Genomic DNA, 21,169 nt, shown 5'->3' with positions numbered 1-21,169 from the left:
CAAATTTTGTGTTAATTGAATTATAATCGTACTGTAGATAGTAAACACGACAGTTATCAAATAAATCAACAATGTCGACTCCAGCAGCTAAGGTATGTATTATATTTTAAATTTGGTTATTGAAATTTTATTGCATATAATATTCTCTCATTTACATTATTTATGTGATATTTGTTTTTGTATGCTATTGTTTTTTATACTCCCGAATAAAGGAAACTATGCAGATTCCAAGAGGAATAATACGTGGTGTTAAGTTAAAGAAAACCTTTATTTTGTATATACATAGCATAAGTTTAACAAATATTTCAAATATTTTATGTAAATAAATTTATTTTTCAGTTATAATTATAACTATATCATTAAAAACCTTCAAAAATACGTATTTATTTACCAAATACAGTTCCTTAGACTTAGTTAGTTTAATAGATATTTTTATCGTAAACGCCAAAATAACCTTAGATTGGAACAGCAAAAAAATGTAAGCGCCATAAATAGCATAAATACTTATTAATTTTATTTTTTTTTTCAATTATATCTGTAAATGTCTGAAAAGCATTAATGTATGAGAAATTTTAAATTACTACCACATTAATGGTTAAAAGTATTTAAAGAAAACCTTCTCCTGTAAAGTTTGGTTTTTGTCGCTTACGCTAAAATGGCGGTAAAGGCTCGATATTAATAAACAATATAAGTAACTCATAATTGTTTTGTTTCTATCAATAGTCACGGTGGTTAGTGCCACTAACCACCTGATACCTCGAAAACCGTCATACGTAGATTTTTTTTTCATAATAGGTTGTCAAAAAAGTCTTGCGGTATATTCGCTAGTTGGCGCTGAAAGCGCGTAGTTCTAGTTTTGTTCGTCGCATCGGGTCATGCTATACCTTTTTGGAAAGCTCATTTCACGCGCTAACACGTGTTTGATTGATTGTCGTTTCTTTTAAGTCGTTCGTGAGTTATAGCGGCGCAAACATGGAGCAAAATAAAGAGAAAATACGGCATATTTTACAGTACTACTACGATAAAGGCAAAAATGCATCTCAAGCCGCCAATAAAATTTGTGCAGTTTATGGACTCGATACAGTTTCCATTTCCACCGCACAACGATGGTTTCAACGTTTTCGTTCTGGTGTAGAGGTGGTCGAAGATACGCCACGCTCCGGAAGGCCTGTCGTCGAAAATTGCGATAAAATCGCTGAATTGGTCGAAAGAGACCGGCATAGTAGCAGCCGTAGCTTCGGTCAAGAGCTGGGCATGAGTCATCAAAAATTCATTTCAATTTCAATAAAAAAAAATCAATAAAAATACCGCAAGACTTTTTTGACAGCCCATTACTTTCAGTGATATTTCAGCTGTAAATAAAAAGAACCAAAGATAATACAGTGTCAAGATTCCTAACTGAAAGTGACAGTTTTGTTAGATACTGCACAAGATTTAGTGCTTCCCCTATTAATGACAACACAGAATCCGTTCTAAATTTAAAAATTCAAAGCATAGATAGCATATGGGCACGCCTTCTGGCAGCATATGATTCATTAGCTCAAAAGCTTTACCATCTCATATACAAAACAAAAGGGGAAGCAGGCAGTATCGTCAACCGTTTCGGTTTAATTGACGAAAACTTTAATCTGGCTTGGGAAGCACTGGTCGAAAGATACGAAAATGAAAGAGTATTGGTAGACAATCAAATAACAATTGTAATGAATTTACCAAAAATTCAACAAGAAACCAGCCAAGACTTTCAAAACTTATACTCGACAGTGACTAATTATTTATCTGTGTTAGAATCACAAAAGATTTCCACAGAATCGTGGGACCCTATCCTATTAATTATTTGTGCAGCAACACTGCTTGATGCTTCTTTGCTACGATGGGAGCAATCACTAGTGGCAAGAAAGAAATCGCCAAAATGGCATCAAATGAAAGAATTCTTAACAACTCAGTACGAAATATCTGAGCGAGTTGACAAAAAAATAGTTAAGCCAAAATGAGTCGAATAAAACTTTTTTAAACCCCAAGCCAGCAATAATATTCAATATAATAGGCACGCTAATAGAAGCCAAACATTTGTGACAAATCAAACCAATCATTGGCAATCATTATGTGAAATATGTAAAGGAGTTCACAATACAAGATCTTGCGAGAAGTTTAAAAAAATTTCTGTTTCAGATAGGAACAATCTTGTCCAACAACATAAACTTTTCATCAACTGTCTGTCCAATTCTCAAGGGACAAAAGACTGTGAGAGCAAATTTAATTGTGTGTACTGTCAACGAAGACACCACTAATTTCTTCATATTACAAATTTTAAAAATATGAAGCAAAATCAATTTCATAAAACCACCGGATTAGTCACTACAACCAAAATTGGTAATCCCGAAATATCAAATCCCGAAAAAAGGGAAGAACAACCATGTTGCTTTAAAGCAGCAAAAATTCAAGCTCTTCATTCAGAAAATAAAAGCAAAATACTTCTACCCACTGCGGTCATCGCTATTGAACATAGAGGAGTATTATTCAAATTAAGAGCATTAATAGATCAAGGTTCTCAAAGATTCTTTATATCATCGAAAGCTCAAAATCGGCTAAAATTGATTGCCAAAAATTCAAATTTCCAAACAAAATTTGCCTACTCACTATAGTCTCCCCAAACGCGGATATAAGAATAGATGCACAAGCCATCGTTCTGCCGCAACTCACAAATTTGCTTCCAAGCTGTGAAGTAAATAAAAAGCAATGGGAATCCCAACTGCCATACGCCATCACAAATCGATTTATTATTAGGTAGTGACTTAATACCTCAAATAATTCTTGAAGGTATAAAAAAAATATCCAATAAATTGTTAGCCCAAAATACAATCTTTGGGTGGATATTATGTGGCCAAGTCACAGAAAAAATTAATTCTTTTACAACTGAAGTTGAAAATATTTCAAACGAATTTTTAAATGATGAACTCAAAAAATTCTGGGAAGTAGAAGAATTACCTCAGACTACTCAACTTTCAGAAGAAGACCAGGCATGCGAAGCCTATTATAAGTCCACAACAACAAGAAACGAAAATGGTCGTTATGTTGTGCGACTCCCTTTCAAACCCACCTTCCCAGATTCTATAGCTCTAGGTCACTCTAGAATATCAGCAGTCCAGCAATTTCTAAGCTTGGAAAAAAGTCTGATAAAGAAAAGTGAGCTCAAATCAGCACATGATAATGTGATGGACGAATATCCAGACCTCAATCATATGGAAGAAGCTGTACCATATGAAAAAGTATTTAAAGGCAGATATTTATCTTTTTATCTGCCACATCACGGGGTAATACGACCTGATAAAATCACAACAAAAGTACGAGTGGTTTTCAATGCCTCAAAGTGTACAAGCTCAGGTAAATCACTCAACGACGTACAATATACTGGCCCAACCTTACAACCTGATCTCATGCTGCTAATACTAAATTGGCGCATGTTAAAATACGTTTTTAATGGCGATGTAGAGAAAATTTACAGACAAATTTTAGTACATAAAGATGACCAAGATTTCCAGCGTATAGTCTTCCGCAAATCAAGTAATAGTCCAATCAGCGACTACAAACTTAAAACCGTCACCTTTGGCATCAATTGCGCACCCTATTTGGCGATCAGGACACTGCATGAAGTGGCAAAAACGTGTGAAACAAATTTGCCCTTAGCAACTTCTGTATTACAAACACAAACATATGTTGATGATATTTTATCAGGTAGCCACAGTCTGTCCTTAGCGTGTGAATCACTATCTCAAGTGATCAAAGCACTAAATTCAGCGGGATTCTCCTTAAAGAAAATTACATCAAATCATCCCGAAATAATAAAAAACATAAAAAAGGAAGACTTATTAGATACAAATGTCCTTAAATTTGAAACGGCCAGTACAACAAAAACCCTAGGGATTCAATGGAATGCGATAACAGATCAATTCTCATATACAATTGAGTCAATATCTGCAATGTCCGCCATTACAAAACGCCAAATACTTTCCTCGGTGGCAAAACTTTTCGACCCCGCAGGATGGTTTTCGCCAATAATGATTCAAGCAAAAATCCTCATTCAAGAATTGTGGCAAATGGCACTGAATGGGATGAACAGGTAAAACCTGTACGTTTAACAAAATGGGTTCAATTTGCTAACAACTTGCATACTATATCAGAAATTGGAATGCCTCGATGGGTAAATTTTTATATCACTCCAGAAGAGGATGATATTCTCCACCGGTTTTCTACATTTCCTAGAGCACTAAGAGTAGTCGCTTATATGCACAAATTCACTCAAAGACTTAAACAAAAAATGAAAGGGTTACCAAATGATCCTTGTGTACAACTAACGCATACCGATTTGCAATATGCCAAAGATAGTCTCATTACCTACACCCAAACTCGCTATTTCATTCGATAGAAAGCAAAGTTGCTCGAAAGACGACCTTATGATCATTCTTAATGTATCTTCACCAGCTTACACTACATGGTGAGCATCGCTTAATGCAGCAAATGATCGGACAAGAATTTTATATACCGCGACTAAGGCCACAACTTAAAAAGACGATTTTTATGTGAAAACAATGTACCTTGTACAAACATAAAATGCGTTCGCTGGTATGACCTTTACCACCTGAAGGCTGCAATTATGCTCTACCTTTTACTATTACTGGGGTTGATTTTACTGGACCTTTCCAGATAAAGGCCTAGATGTTAAGGTCTTCTTCATTTAGAAAAGGGTATGTGGCTGTTTTTGTATGTTTTACGACAAAGGCAGTACACCTCGAGCTTTGTTCAAATCTGACAACTGCGGCTTTCCTCGCAGCATTTGCAGGCTTTGTCGGACGACGCGGATTTCCCTCAAAGACTATGAGCGACAATGGAAAAAACTTTATCGGAGCTCAAAGAGCCACCGAGAAAGAGTTCATAAACTTTATAAAAGAAGTACCCCCTGAAGTATGCACCCCAAGAGATCGATTGGCAGTTTATACCTCCATGTTCTCCACACATGGGCGGACTCTGGGAATCCGCAGTAAAAAGCTTTAAGTCCCATTTAAAGAAAACGGCTGGTAATCATAAATTCAATTATGAAGAGTTTACTACACTACCCACTCGTATAGAAGCCGTATTAAATTCAAGACCGATATCACCCCTCTCGCAAGATCCCTCTGATTTCACAGCTCTTACACCTGGACACTTCCTCAGAGGAGCTCCTCTTCTCGCCATACCTGAGACAGAAGGAGACTCACTCACTTTAATAAATCGATGGGAAAGAATTAAGATTCTCCATCACGAATTCAGCCACAGATGGAAGGAGGACTATCTTTAAGATCTCCATAAGAGATATCGATGGAAAACGATCCAGAAAGAACCCAGTACAGGCGAATGCGTCATCATACAGGACGAATGGCTTCCCCCAACGGAATGGCGACTAGGTCGCATTGAAAAGGTACATCGGGGACGAGATGGTCATATAAGAGTAGTAGATGTACGAACACAAACTGGCCTACTAACTCGACCACTAGTGAAATTGTGTTTTCTTCCAAATACCGAAGAACCGCTCACCGAAAACAAGCGACCGCAAACGCATACATAAAATCAAGCAATAATTAATTAAAAATACACCGTTTTACAATCCGTACGTGCAAACCTAAAACCAATGAGCGATAAGAATTGAACTGTAAATTGAAAAATATGTATAGTATACGACGATATATGTATCTATCTCTAAAAACAAATACCCAATTTCAATCCTTGAATCATACAATGTTTTAATATAGTATATTCCTATTCCAATAGAAATGGACATAGAAGACAACCAACTTACTCCCAAGACTGTGACGTCCTCCATTGCTGCACCTAGAGCATCAGCTCCACCCATCGCCGCACCAAGGACACGAAGTCTTGAGTCCGCCAAAGCAATCATCGGATGCAACACCTAGGGATACATATGAAGATCCATTTGAAGAAAATTTGCCTCCACGATGCAGCTTGTGCCATCGACCCCACGTTCTGAAGAGGTGCACTATCTTCAAAAGCATTAAGCCATTCAACGCCAACAGATCGCCCGCGCACACGGCCATTGTATGAATTGCTTGGCGGACTCTCACGCCACATTCGAATGTCCAACCGATGGGTCATGCCAATACTGTTAACGCCCTCATCATACCAGCAATTCACACAAATAACAGACACAGACAACACGAGGATCCTGTACAACCGCCTAGGAGGGCCAGGATGTTTATGCGACATCTGATCTTGCGATATTTTGCTACGCCGCACATATCATCCTGGCAGCACCCATCGCACAAAACCCACACACACCACACCAAAAGGTCACAACCCAGTGGAACACAACACGTCATCCACACAACCACAGCTACACATCATACCAACCACACTACACACCAACACTTCGCTTTTCACCACCCACAACCGATACAAAAGGATTGGTCAGATGGGAATAAGGGCTTTTTTCGTTCTTATCCTATGCGGAACACTTGAACTAAACTTTCAACTAAATTTTCAAATTGTTAAGTGAACCAAAGTGCTAATAATTTGTGTATAAAGAAGAAGAACATTTTGTGTGAATATAAAATAAGCATTGAAAAAAAGGGGAATAAAGAAATACAAACAAAAAATTTATTTGAAAGTGAAATATTTCTTTTCTTTATTTCAACGAAATTTTGCGAATTATACATTCCAGGTGCAAGTGCTAGTGCAAGTGCAACAAGTGAGTATATCACCGACATTAGGGTGAACAAAAGATTTAAAACAAACACCAGATTTGGCGCATGGTGAATATCTAGTAAATAGTATAAAGTCCAATCAGTTTATTGACGGTACGCGCAATAGAACCTTATACGCGATGGTGAAAACGACTATCCAATGGAAGCTGGCTCAGATTATGGGGCGGATGTTCTTAGTTTACTCAGAGGATACTAGGTCAAAGACCGGAAGTCGTGAGCTGCTTGAGCAATATGTAAAAGAATCGTTTCTGGCCACTCCCAAGTGAATGGCGATAAAAGAACTTTCCTCACATGCGTGCTACATATCACTCCATCCTCCGCCGTTCGGTACCAAACGAGGTTTCAGACAAAGCGACTCTCTATCGTGCGACTTTTTCAATCTGCTGCTGAAGAAAATAATTCGAGCCACAGAACTTAACCGAGAAGGTACAATCTTTTATAAGAGTGTACAGCTGCGGGCGTATGCCGATGATATTGATATAATTGGCCTTAACACCCGTGCCGTTAGTTCTGCTTTCTCCAGACTAGACAGGGAAGCAAAGGAAATGGGTCTGGCAATGAACGAGGGCAAGACGAAATATCTCCTGCCATCAAACAAACAGTCATCGCACTCGCGACTTGGCTCTCACGTTGACAGTCATAACTTTGAAGTCGTAGATAATTTCGTCTATCTTGGAACCAGTGAAAATACCCACAACAAAGTCAGACTCAAAATCCAACTCAGGACTACTCTTGCTCACAGGTGCTACTATGGACTGAGTAGGCAGTTGAGAAGTAACGTTCTCTCTCGACGAACAAAAACCAAACTCTATGAGTCACTCATAATTCCCGTCCTGCTATATGGTGCAAAGGCTTGGACGATAACAGCAACCGATGAGTCAACGTTACGAGTTTTCGAGAGAAAAGTTTTGCGAAAGATTTATGGTTATATCGCATTCGTTGGAACGATCAGCTGTATGAGTTATACGAGGCCATTGACATAGTTTAGCGAATTAAGAGACAGCGGCTACGTTGGCTAGGTCATGTTGTCCGAATGGACGAATCCAGCTCTGAAAGTATTCGTCGCAGTACCCGCCGGGGGAAGCAGAGGAAGAGGAAGACTTTCTTGTTGTAGGCAGCTGCCTGCCTAGACGTAAAGCTGACGTTTAAAATTTTTTCCGCTTGTTCAGGTTGCACCTCGTCATCTTCCACATGTGTGCTGCTTTCTTCTAGATTTGTTGGTGCAAATGCAGTGGTTCCAAATGCGTCACCGCTTGGATTCACTGCCTGCTGTAAGCTGAGCAAATCGTCCACGGCCTGCTCAAAAGACGTTACGCTGCTTTGGGTGTAAGATCCTCCACCTGTGGCTACAATACCGTTTCTATTTTCTGAAATTTTTCTCTTTAATTTTAGTTTGTAGTCCAACCAAACCTAAGTGATACAAAAATTAATACAGATATATAAATATATCCAATAAAAAATTGTTATACTTGCCTTATTCCATTCACTTCCACTACGTATTGCAGAGCCGATATTATTTCATACAGCCGCAATACCTTCCCACAACTCCATCCTTTTTTTGTTGAGACAAACGGGGCTATTCCTCTGGCTAGGTCAGGATTTTTCTCCATCAATCTCACCATCAACTGAAATTGTTTCTGTGCGGTTCTTTTTATTGTTAAAATAAGAAATTTTTTAATAAATTAAATACAATAAATAAGTTTTTAAATATACTAACGTAGTATACTAACGTTTTCCTCTTAAAGCAAATGCTTCTTCGGAATACCTTGAAGGTGTCTTTAAACCATATGTTACATTCGATGCACCAGAAATTGAAACTAATTCTTACGAAAATTACACCAAAATTCCTATAATAACTAACGATAAGGTATGTGCAGAAATAAAATACTTCGGACTGAGTAGGCAATTGAAAAGTAAAGTCCTCTCTCGACGATGACATCAACTGATGAGTCGACGTTGAGAGTTTTCGAGATAAAAGTTCTGCGAAAGATTTATGGTCCTTTGCGCATTGGCCACGTCGAATATCGCATTCGATGGAACGATGAGCTGTACCAGGTATACGACGACATTGACATAGTTCAGCGAATTTAAAGACAGCGGCTTCGCTGGCTAGGTCATGCTGTCCGGATGGACGAAAACACTCCAGCTCTGAAAGAATTCGACGCAGTAACCGCCGGGGGAAGCAGAGGAAGAAGAAGACCTCCACTCCGTTGGAAGGACCAAGTGGAGAAGGACCTGGCTTCGCTTGGAATATCCAATTGGCGCCACGTATCGAAAAGAAGAAACGACTGGCGCGCGGTTGTTAACTCGGCTATAATCGCGTAAGCGGTGCCTATGTCAATTAAAAAAAAGAAAATTACTCTACAATCTATATTTATTGAAAATCTGCAGAGGTGATTATGTTCAAATAAACCCAGTAAGCCAGCGAGTTAAAGAACGTAATCCTTATAATAATTACAAACATCAAAACAACACTGTGTTTGAATACCATACTAACCTTATCTTAAAACAAAGCAAATGTACCTAAGCAAACAATATACATATGTATATGTAAACAAATAATATAATTTGTATTTAAACAAACTATCAACTAGTAATAAGTAAACATACTAGTTAGCATAAATAGAAGTAAGAACCATGTAATAAGTAAGTCTTAAGAGTATAAATATGTAAATAAAGAGTACACATTTCGATGCAGCTCAAAATATATCCTTTTGACTCTAGTAAAAATTAACTGGGGACTCAACCGGGATGGCAAATTTATTTGCTACGCAAAAAGCCAGATTTTAATCCAAAAAGAATAACATATGGCAAACGAATTAAGAACTACGATTTAAGGGGCATGCATGCCCTCATTAGAGTGAAGGCAGACATTACACCCGTCCAAGAAATGCGATGGACGAGACAAGGACTGAGACAAGTAGGTCCTTGTGGCATTTAATACAGTGGCCATATATAGTGCGCAAATTCGGCGTGAGATTCATGGTGGGAGAGAGACTCCGTCGCCGAGTACTGTCATTCACCCCGGTGGATGAACGACTAGCCACAATCCGCATCAAAGCGAAATTCTTCAACATATCGCTGATCTGCGTCCACGCCCCGTCGAAAGAGATGAGCGCTTGCAGTGCACCAATGGGAGCTACCCCCGCCACGATATCAAAATCGCGCATGGCGACTTAAACGCCAAGGTGAGCAAAGAAGGTATCTTTGGCACAAAAGTCGGTAAATTCAGCCTCCAATATGAAAAATCCCCAAATGGGTTGAGGCTGATCGACTTCGCCGGGCCCCGAAATATGATTATCTGTGGTAGTAGATTCCAGCGAAAGAAAATTCATGAAGCTACCTGGTTGTCTCCGGATCGAAAAGTCACCAACCAGATCGATCATGGTGTCATATACGGAGGCAGGTCTCAAGTGTTTTAGACGTTCGTACCCTCCGAGGTCCTAACATCAACTCGGACCGCTATCTTGTTGCAGCCAAGCAGCTCTGTTCAGCAAAAAACCGTAGTCAACAAAGACAGGGAAGGTTCGACTTTGAAATTCGGAAAATGCAAGAAACAGGTGGTACGATGAGGAGTGGCGTGGGCCGACAGGAGGACCCATAATCTGCGCCAACTTCCGTGGGATAAACCTTCTCACCATCGCGTATAAGGTTCTATCACGCGTATTGTGTTAAAGATTAAAGCCCACTGTCAATACACTGATTGGACCTTATACTAATTACTAGATATTCACCATGCGCCAAATCTTGGAAAAGACCCGTGAAAAGAGATTTGATACGCACCACCTCTTTGTCGATTTCAAAGTGCTCACCATCAATGTCAGCCTCGAAATCCAACTTTTTGCACTTCTTGCCAACAGATGCTACATCGGACTGAGTGAGCAATTGAGAAGTAAAGTCTTCTCTGGACGAACAAAAACTCAACTCCATAAGTCACTCATTATTCCCGTCCTGCTATATGGTGCAGAGGCATGGACGATGACATCTGATGAGTCGACGTTACGAGTTTTAGAGAGAAAAGTTCTGAGGAAGATTTATAGTCCTTTGCGCGTTGGCGACGGCAAATGTCGCATTCGATGGAACGATGAGCTGTATAAGATAAACGACGACATTGACGTAGTTCAGCGAATTAGCTTTTATACGCTGGCTAGATCATGTCGTCCGAATGGATGAAAACGCTTCAGCTCTGAAAGTAGTCGTCGCAGTACCCGTCGGGGGAATCAGAGGAAGACATCCGCTCCGTTCGAAATACCGGGTGGAGAAGGACCTTGCTTCGCTTGGAATCTGCAATTGGCGCCACCTTGCGACAAGGAGAAACAACTGACCCGCTGTGTTAACTCGGCTATAACCGCGTAAACGGTGTCTACGCCAGTAAAGAGAAAGAAAAGCTGTGCCGGCAATCTTACTATATTCAGAGCGGTGAGTTATAGGTAAATATTTTCACCACTGGTGCAACTTTTAGCAACATCATGGTGTCATTGAATCCAACTCGGGGAATTTTTCTGCTGCGTTTGCGATAATAGACTCCATCCAAACTCAACCTCGGTTGGATGCAACACATGTAATGGATAGCGCCATTTTAAGACTTGCTGAGGGCTTAAGGCACACAGGGAGTGGATCGGAAGTTATGTGGCACTACTGTGATATTAGCCTCTACAGCAATTTACAGCACCCAGTTCGAGCATGGCGCCGTCAGTCTAGTCGAGAGTGCAACATAGGACCTCTACGGTGCCAGAGAGCATGACTTCCATGACTTTAGCTAATCCTTACCATCCTAACGGGGACTAGGTAACAGCTAAAACAACTCCCAGTCTGATCAATTAAACTCCTTCTTATCCAAAATCGACCGCGATATACTAAATACATGTCCAACATGCCCACTTTCCATGTCCAGCAACCATTATCATCTGACACCCTTCTTCCTACGATCCGACCCCGTACCGTTAGATGATTTCGATGAGCGCCAAACCGCTACAACAACAACAACAACACCATCGAATGACATAATGAAAAGATTATATGTATATGGGTACCATACCAATCCATATCAATGTTAACGACACCGCCATACCAATACAAAAGTATTAATAGTTATCATAGAATCATATTTTATTTTTCATAAGTTAGTAATATATATATATATATGTATATATATAGTGACATATTCACTCTCACATCCATCTACTAATATCCAATTACTGCAGCATCAGTATTTTGGTGACACATTCATTCTCACACCCATCCATTAAAGTCAAGTAAACAAATAACAAGAGCTGCGCATCATTTTTGCTGTGCAGAGAATTTAATGTAAACAAATGACCGATATTCAGTGGCGATCGCGCCTTAAGCGTCTTCGCTTATACAAACCAAATAATCTATAAGCTCTCATCCAATGAATCAAGCGACCAACTGCACACTCATTTTAATGTAAACAATAGCCAATAGCCAAAACCAAGATTTTCATTCTCTTTGTAAATTAGTCTTAAGCTGAAATCCAATTGACGCACACGAAACCTTTCTTTCGTCGCGTACAATTTTAATAACTAATAAATAATAAAACATTTTAAACATTTGTATTTAATTTATTAAAAAACGGATCTTAGCGTTGTCCTTAGTCTTTCGACGGGACATTTATTTGACTCAATTATTTCAGTGGTGCAGTCGGTAGGATACTACAAGTATCCGAAAAAAAGAACCGCGAGTGGAAAATAAGTTAAATTTTATAATCCGCAATTCGCAAAAATACGCGTTTCAACTGGGAAAATAATTCCAATTCGGTCATCCCAAACAAGTGGAAGCAAATTAAAAATTCAAAAACACAAAAACCTGTAAGTCCAAAGGCAAGGTAAAAACATCGAATTAAGTGACAATCAAACAAAAAAATGGCACAACCAGCACAACCAGAGAATACAATAAACGAGAGCAACCTTGCTGAGGCCCGTGGACAACTTAAGGATGTCCCTCCATTTAGGGGAGAACCAGAAACACTTTTTACCTTCATCAGCAGAATGGACTACATACCGTCCCTCTACCATACCAATGATGTGCGACAACAACGCATCCTGCTTGGAGCCATTGAGCGGAACATAGAGGGTCATGTGACTAGAACATTGGGTCTGCCAACCATAGAAGACTGGCCGACCTTGAGGTCCAGAATGATCAGCGAGTATAAACCACAGGCGCCGAACTACAAGCTGCTGGAGAACTTCCGCGAGACGCCCTACAGAGGAAATCTGCGTGCATTCTGCGAGGAGGCCGAGCGACGACGCCAAATACTCATCTCCAAATTACATCTCGAAGGTAATCAATCAAACTTTATTATTTATTTGCAAGCGGTCAGAGATTCCATAAAAACACTAATTCGAAAATTACCAATTCAATTGTTTACAATTTTGGCCCATTACGACATTCCAGACTTGAGAAGTCTAATTAACATTGCACAAAATGAGGGCATTTATGAAGAACATATTAACTTTGAAACAAATAAAAACATTGAAATTAAGAATAAAACTCCAAATTTTTACCAAAATCCGAAAGCATTTAAAAATTACCCAATCAATCAATCCCAATACCAACCGAGATACCCCCAATATCCTCAACCATTACAACCCAGCTTCAACCCATACATGCATGCACCCAGACCCATTTATACACAACAATTATCTAACAACCAACCCATGGGACCCGGATAAACTTATCCCGGACCCAACAGGTACAGGAATCCTCAACCAATTTTAAACAGAATTCCATTTCCCAAATCTAATTTTAACCTAACCCCTCAAACACAACAACCACGCATGCCATCTAACCCAAACTTCCCACTACAACAAACAACCAAACGACCAAGACCATCGGACAGCGAAGAAACCAAAATGTCCATTGACGAACTTAGATTACAAGAAGCACAAGAATACGAACAAAATTATCAACAACCATACGAACAAGAATACTACGACTACACTCAGTATCAAGACCAGACTTATGAAGAACAGTGTCAGGCACCACTCAATCAAGACCAAGCCGAAATCAATTTTGACGAAAATTTTCAGTCACCAGCCCCGGAAGATACCAATACTTAATAATTACCCACAAGGGCCACGCTCACAAATGTTTGATTGACACAGGATCCACAATCAACATGATGCGAAAGAATTTTTTTTCTCTACCAATACACAATACTGAATGTGAAGTTTTTACATCAAATGGCCCGATGATATTAAAAGATTCAATAACTCTGCCAAGCAACAACATAATTAGGACACCTGAACAATTTTACTTGCACGACTTTTCTGGCGACTACGATGTGCTAATTGGCAGAAAACTGCTCAATAAAGCACAAGGTATAATAAATTACAAAACTCATACTATTACACTTTTCGATAAAACCTACCCATTGATAGACACAGATTCAAACAAAGATCAATTTTTCTACACACAAGATTCATATGAGAAACCAACCCCCAAATCAGATAAAAAAATAGACTTTTCACTATTCCGTCTGGATCACCTTAACCCGGAGGAAACCTATAAATTAAAACATTTATTAAACAAATTTAAAGATTTGCAATATTCTGAAGGAGAACGTTTGAGATTCACAAACACAATCAAACATGTATCAAACACAACACACAATTCTCCCATTTATTGAAAACAATACCCACTTGCTCAAACACATGAAAATGAGGTAGAGAACCAGGTGCAGGGGATGCTTGAGCAGGGATTGATCAGAGAAAGTAATTCACCCTACAATAGTCCCACTTGGGTTGTACCAAAGAAATCCGACGCTTCGGGAAAAGCAAAATACAGAGTAGTCATTGATTACAGGAAGCCGAATGAAATAACCATTCCCGATAGATTTCCTATTCCCAACATGGACGAAATACTTGGAAAACTGGGAAAATGCTAGTACTTCACAACAATTGATTTAGCTAGGGGTTTTCATCAGATAGAAATGGATTCAGAATCCATACAGAAAACTGCATTTTCAACCAAACGTGGTCATTACGAATACGTTCGCATGCCATTTGGCCTAAGAAATGCACCCGCCACATTCCAGAGGTGCATGAATAACATACCCCGACCATTAATTAGCAAACACTGTTTGGTTTATTTGGATGACATCATTATTTTTTCCACATCTCTCGACGAACACTTAAACTCATTGCAATTGGTTTTTGAAAAACTGTCCGAAGCAAATCTAAAGTTGCAACTAGATAAATGCGATTTCCTGAAAAAGGAAGCAACCTTTCTAGGACACATCGTAACACCCGATGGAATAAAACCAAACCCTTTTAAAGTAGAAGCCATAGCATCATACCCAATCCCAACAAAAGTAAAAGAAATCAGAGCATTCCACGGAATGACCGGTTATTACCGAAAGTTTATCCCAAGCTACGCTGACATAGCAAAACCCATGACCCGCTACTTAAAAAAAGGAGCAAAAATAGACATAAACAACCACGAACATGTGGAAGCATTCGAGAAACTTAAAACCCTAATAACAAGCGAACCAATTCTACAACTTCCCAATTTTGAAAAGAAATTTGTATTGACTACAGACGCTAGTAACCTGGCTCTTGGAGCCGTCCTTTCTCAAAACAATCACCCCATATCTTTCATAAGCAGAACATTGAATGACCATGAATTAAATTACAGCACCATCGCAAAAGAATTACTTGCCATAGTTTGGACCACAAAAACATTCCGTCACTACTTGTTGGGAAGACATTTCCAAATAGCTAGTGATCATCAGCCTCTCAGATGGTTACATAATTTAAAGGAGCCAAATGCCAAACTGCAGAGATGGAGAATTAGATTGGCTAAGTTTGACTTTGATATTGAGTACATAAAAGGGAAACAGAATTCAATTGCTGACGCACTGTCCAGAATCAAGGTTGAGGAGAATTATTTCAGTGAAGCCACCCAACATAGCGCAGTAGAAGACAGTAATGATCTTATCCAGTTAACAGAAAAACCAATAAATGTATTCAAAAAACAGATAATATTCATTGAATCAGATCAGAATAGTGTAAAGCAGACAACCGTTTTCGGAAATTCAATAACCACAATTCACTATAACATGACTGTTGAGAACGCCAAGCAATTCTTACTTGACCACTTCATTTCCAAAAGCATTGCCATGTACATCGTGAGCGATGCCGATTTCGAGATCATCCAGACAGCCTATAGGGAAATTATTAACCCCTCTTATACTAAAGTGACTCGTAGCCTCATTCTATTGAACACCGTGAGCTCATATGCTGAGTTTAAAGAAATCATACTTCAAGCCCATGAAAAACTGTTGCATCCAAGTATCCAAAAAATGACTAAATTATTCAAAGAAAATCATTATTTCCCAAATAGCCAACTACTGATTCAAAACATCATAAATGAGTGCCGTGTGTGTAACCTAGCCAAGACAGAACACAGAAACACAAAAATGCCTTTTAAAGTCACACCTAGCCCTGGGCATTGCCGCGATAAATTTGTAATAGACATCTATTCATTCGAGGGTAAGCATTACCTTAGTTGCATTGACATTTACTCAAAGTTCGCCACTCTAGAACAAATAGAAACAAAAGATTGGATAGAATGCAAAAACGCCCTGATGCGTATCTTTAACCAACTCGGAAAACCTACACTGTTAAAGGCAGACGGGGACGGTGCATTTTCCAGCCTAGCTCTTAAGCAATGGCTCGAGTTGAATTACAATTAAACACAGCTAAAACGGGCGTGGCGGATGTTGAGAGATTACATAAAACAATAAATGAAAAAATTCGCATAATCAATTCCTCCAAAAACGATGAAATCAAAATGGGCAAAATGGAAAATATTCTTTATATTTACAATCACAAAACCAGGAATGACACCACTGGACAGACACCCGCACACATATTTCTTTACGCCGGACAACCAACCCTGGACGCACAAAAAATTAAAGAACAAAAAATAAACAAATTAAATGATGATCGTCAGGAATACGACATAGACACCAAATACAGAAAGGGTCCCCTTCAGAAAGGAAAGTTAGAAAACCCATTAAAAGAAAACAAAAATGTCGAACAAACCGACCCGGACCATTACAAAATCACTAATCGGAACAGAGCTACTAACTATTATAAAACGCAGTTTAAAAAAACGAAAGAAAATTAATGAGGTCCCCATTCCACAGGTATCTGGCGCACAGTGATGATACTGTCCCTGTTGCTTACCATGAGCCATGCCCAACAAATTCAGATAGGCGGCATCGATACAAACCATGGATATCTTCTTTTCTGTTGTTTGTTGTTGTTTTAACCGAGATTCAATCCCCGTTGGGATGGTAAATATCATTTGAGTTGTCGTCGATGTCATCTAACGGTAGGCCCAAGAAACGTGCTGTTTCGACGGGGTCGGACCAAAGGGAGGAGGGTGTTAGATGGGTAGGGTTTGAGGGGCATGCAAAGAGGTGGTCAGTGTCAAGCGGAGACTCGTTGCATGCAGGACATACATCGAGTGTGTCAGGGTCTATTCTGGATAAGTAGGAGTTTAACCTGCTACAGTATCCAGAACGAAGTTGCGCAAGGGTCACACGCGTTTCTCGCGGCAGCTGGAGCTCTTCGTCTGCGATGGGTGGTGGTTTAACTCCAAGAACGCCATTCACGGGAAGGGAGTCGGTGAAGGTGTTGATGGCTCCACTGTGAATGGCGGTCAGTACCTGTCGAAAGTTAGTTGCGTCCGAAGTCCGGTCGGCGTACTGTACGACGTCGTCGACGTAATCCAGGAATGACCTCTTGATGCGGTTCCGCTCCAAGCAGATGGCTGCAGGGGTGATTTCTGCGAAAGCATCCCAGCAGGAACTGCCTGGAGAGGAGTTCGTTATGCTCCTTAACCGGGAACATGCGCGTCTCACTATGGAGGTGTTCAATCGGAGACATCAAGAGACATCCTGTAGTGGTCCGGAGTGCAGTATTTTGGCAGGTCTGAAGTTTCCTCATCTGCGTGCCACTGCATCCAGGCGACCATATGGGCGCTGCGTAATTGAGGACCGGCCGGCCGATTGCCTTGTATGTTGCCAACAACGTTTCTTTGTCTTTTCCCCATGTGCTGCCGGCTAGCGACTTGAGGATTTTGTTGCGGCTCTGTACTTTGGCGATAATCGCGGTCGAATGCGGAGAGAAGGAGCATAGACTGTCGAAAGTTACACCTAAAATCTTAGGATTATTGACAGTCGGAATTTTGACGCCGTCGACTGCAATGTTAAGCTCAAGTCTATACTCCTTCGTCCAGTTGGTAAAAATGGTCGCTGTGGATTTGGTGGGGGAGAGTGTTAGATTTCGTGCAGTGAGGAAACGAGAAAGATCGGAGAGGTAGCTGTTTACCTTCGAACACATGCCATCGATTCCATTGCCCGACGCCAATATCGTGCAGTCATCAGCGTACGAGGTTATGGAAACTCCCTCTGGTGGTTGTGGGAGTTTCGAGATGTAGAAATTAAACAGTAGTGGGGAGAGGACACCACCCTGCGGAACCCCCTGTTTAATTCTTCTCAGTTTAGATGTTTTACCTCGAAATAGTACGGATGACTGGCGACCGCTCAGGTAGTTCATGGTCCACCTCTTTAACCCTGGAGGGAGCGTAGTTGTTTCAATGTCCTGCAGTAGCGTTGTGTAATTGACCGTGTCAAAGGCTTTTGACAGGTCCAACGCTACGAGGATCGTTCTTTCGCAGGGTGGTTTCTGGTTGAGGCCACGAACTATCTGGGCGTTTATGACGCTAAGTGCTGTGGTGGTGCTATGCACTTTTCGGAATCCATGCTGGTGGCTGGCTAGGCTCAGGTGGTGAGTGAAGGTCGGGGAGTAGCAAGGCCTCAAGTGTCTTCACTACTGGGGAGAGGAGAGTTATCGGGCGATAAGATTCCCCTTTGTTGGCGGGTTTCCCAGGTTTCAGTAGTGGGACCACTCTTCCGACTTTCCACACATCGGGTATTTGAAGAGTGGTCAGCGACAGATTAAGTACCTTGGTGAGATATTCTACTCCCGTCGAGCCTAGATGCTTTAGCATTAGCATGTTGATTCCATCAGGGCCAATGGATTTTGCTTTGTTGATAACACTCTGAACCTCCTCATCGGTGAAAGTAAGTGGCGCGCAGCCGTTTGGCATTTTGCGCAGCCGTCGGTTAACACATCTCTTGGCTTTGTCTACCGAAGGGTGCAGTGTAAACTGCCGGCTAAAGTAGCTCACGCACTTCTTCGGGTCCGAAGAGGCATGACCATTGAATTGAACCTCAACTCGGTCGTCGTGTCTCTTCGGGTTAGACAAAGCTTTGACAGTATCCCAAAGCTTACTCACACCGGTGGAGAGGTTGCATGACTTCAGGTCGGCTGGGAAATTTGGGCGGATTTCCGCTATTCTTCCAGCCGGTATGAAGCGAGCGGTAGCTGCTGCGATCACCTTGCGGAATTGACGTTCGCCAACGCATACGTCCGTAGGAATGGGTAGAGCGTTGAAGGTGCTCTCAGTAAATTCTGTGAAGCCGACCCAATTAGCTTTGTTAAAGTTAAAGTAGGTGCGGTTGTCCACAGAAACAAAATCAGGAGGCTTCTCGATCGAAATAATTATGGGCAGATGGTCTGATGCGAGAGTTAGCATAGGTCGCCAGGTTATGCTCTTTATCAGACCACCGCTAGCAATGGTAATGTCCGGCGAGCTATTACAGGTGCCCATAACTCTGGTGGGGGCTTCGTCATTCATTGTGCAGAATGTCGAATCGTCAATCTGTTCCGCCAGCTCCATCCCCCTACGATCATTTGACAGGCAGGAATGCCAAAGATCGTGGTGCGCGTTAAAGTCGCCTAGTACCAAACGGTTTTCACCACGAAGTAGCGCACTTATATTCGGGTGATATCCTGTTGGGCAACATGTAACTGGAGGGATGTATATATTAAATATTTCGAGCTCGACATCGCCTGACCGGATAGCGAGGACAGACTCCTGCAGCATGGGGCAACGTATGAGTCACTCCACTCACGTGTGGTGCGCAGGCCGGAACACGTCGAAAAATGACACCAGCCAGTACAAGAATTGCACTTGACGGATGTCACATTCCGGCGTATGACGGCTTGACACACGGAACAGACTGTGCGAGGGACCAAGAGCTGCTGGTTGGTTCTCGCACGAGGATTGGAGCGGGATGAAGGTTGGGGGGGGGACAAGTCAGAAGGGGAGTTATGTTGCCTGATTGAGCTCCTAGGGACCGTGGAGGTCCTTTGTTGGCCACTTGGATTGGTGGCGGCGCGGCGCGCGAACTGTGTGCGGATTGCACAGCCGTAGAGGCTTGTGTCGCAATATTGCGCAGGCAACATGGGGCCACGTAACGCGTGGTCCACTCCCTATGGGTCTTAAGGCCTGAGCAGGTCTTAAGATTGCTCCATCTATTGCATGTGTTACACCTGACCGAGGTGGAGTTTGGATGGAGCCGTTTTGCGCATACGCAGCAGAAAAATTCCTCCGGGCCCGGGTTGGACTCAATGCCAGCGCGAGTCAGGAGGATACGGAGCAACCCTGCTGCAAGGCATTGCTCTAATGACGACAAACACAAATTAATACTCACCGATCCAAACGGGGTTAGATCGCCGAAAAAACAGCCCTTGGTCGGATGAAATCCGAGTCAATTCCGGTGCGTAGAACCGGCTGTCGTGGGAATTTTCTCAAGTAAACCAATTCAAAGACCATCAGCATTCGAACATCATTGCCTAACATTCAACCTCACAGAAATAAACACTATAACCACATATTTTGGAAACAAAATACAAAACAGTACAGACACACCCCGCATCAAATTTTTGTATAACAAACTGATTAAAGAACCAAGCGGGATCACTCTACACAAAGAACGTAGACAAAAACGCGGTCTTTTCAATTTCGTAGGCTCAGCTTTTAAATTCCTTTTCGGCACACTCGACGACAATGACAGAATACAATTCGAAGAGAAACTGAATTCGGAGGCGAAAAATTCAATAAAAATGCACGAATTTAACGAAGTAATGCAGTTCGTTAATGACGGATTGCAGAGAAGCAAACAGTATGAAAACAATAGAAATAGCATTGACACCTTGGTTTATGAACTAATGCAGTTCATTGAGTACATTGAGGACCTTGAAATGGGAATGCAGCTCTCACGACTGGGACTGTTCAACCCAAAACTGCTTAATTACGACAAGCTCCAAAAAGTTAACAGCGAAAACATATTATTAACAAAAACATCCACTTGGATTAACTATAAGAATAATGAAATACTAATAATCTCACATATTCCTATTAATCATGAACTAATTAACACCATTAAAATAATCCCTTATCCCGATAGAAATGGGTACCAATTGGAGTACTCAGGCAGTGATTCTTACTTTGAAAACGATAATAAAATTTACAATCAA

At 40.9% G+C, this 21,169-nt stretch overlaps 1 protein-coding gene across 3 annotated transcripts in view; it reads left to right on the top strand.

Moving 5' to 3' along the window:
* Positions 1 to 21,169, top strand: part of LOC120780600 — a 47,538-nt gene that overhangs the window by 9,584 nt on the left and 16,785 nt on the right. For 2 of the 3 annotated variants that reach the window (XR_005705929.1, XM_040112857.1), the window contains one exon: positions 5,803 to 6,622. The exons of the other annotated variant lie outside the window; for it this stretch is intronic. Coding sequence is in view for 1 of the 2 variants with exons in the window: in XM_040112857.1 (XP_039968791.1) it covers positions 5,803 to 5,945 (143 nt within the window). In the remaining variant the exon portion in view is untranslated. Of the gene's footprint in view, positions 1 to 5,802; positions 6,623 to 21,169 lie in introns of those variants that run through there. 3 annotated transcript variants of the gene reach the window in all.

The sequence above is a fragment of the Bactrocera tryoni genome, unplaced genomic scaffold (assembly GCF_016617805.1).
Source record: "Bactrocera tryoni isolate S06 unplaced genomic scaffold, CSIRO_BtryS06_freeze2 scaffold_25, whole genome shotgun sequence".
Lineage (NCBI taxonomy): Eukaryota > Metazoa > Arthropoda > Insecta > Diptera > Tephritidae > Bactrocera > Bactrocera tryoni.
This window is presented reverse-complemented; position numbering and strand designations above follow the sequence as displayed.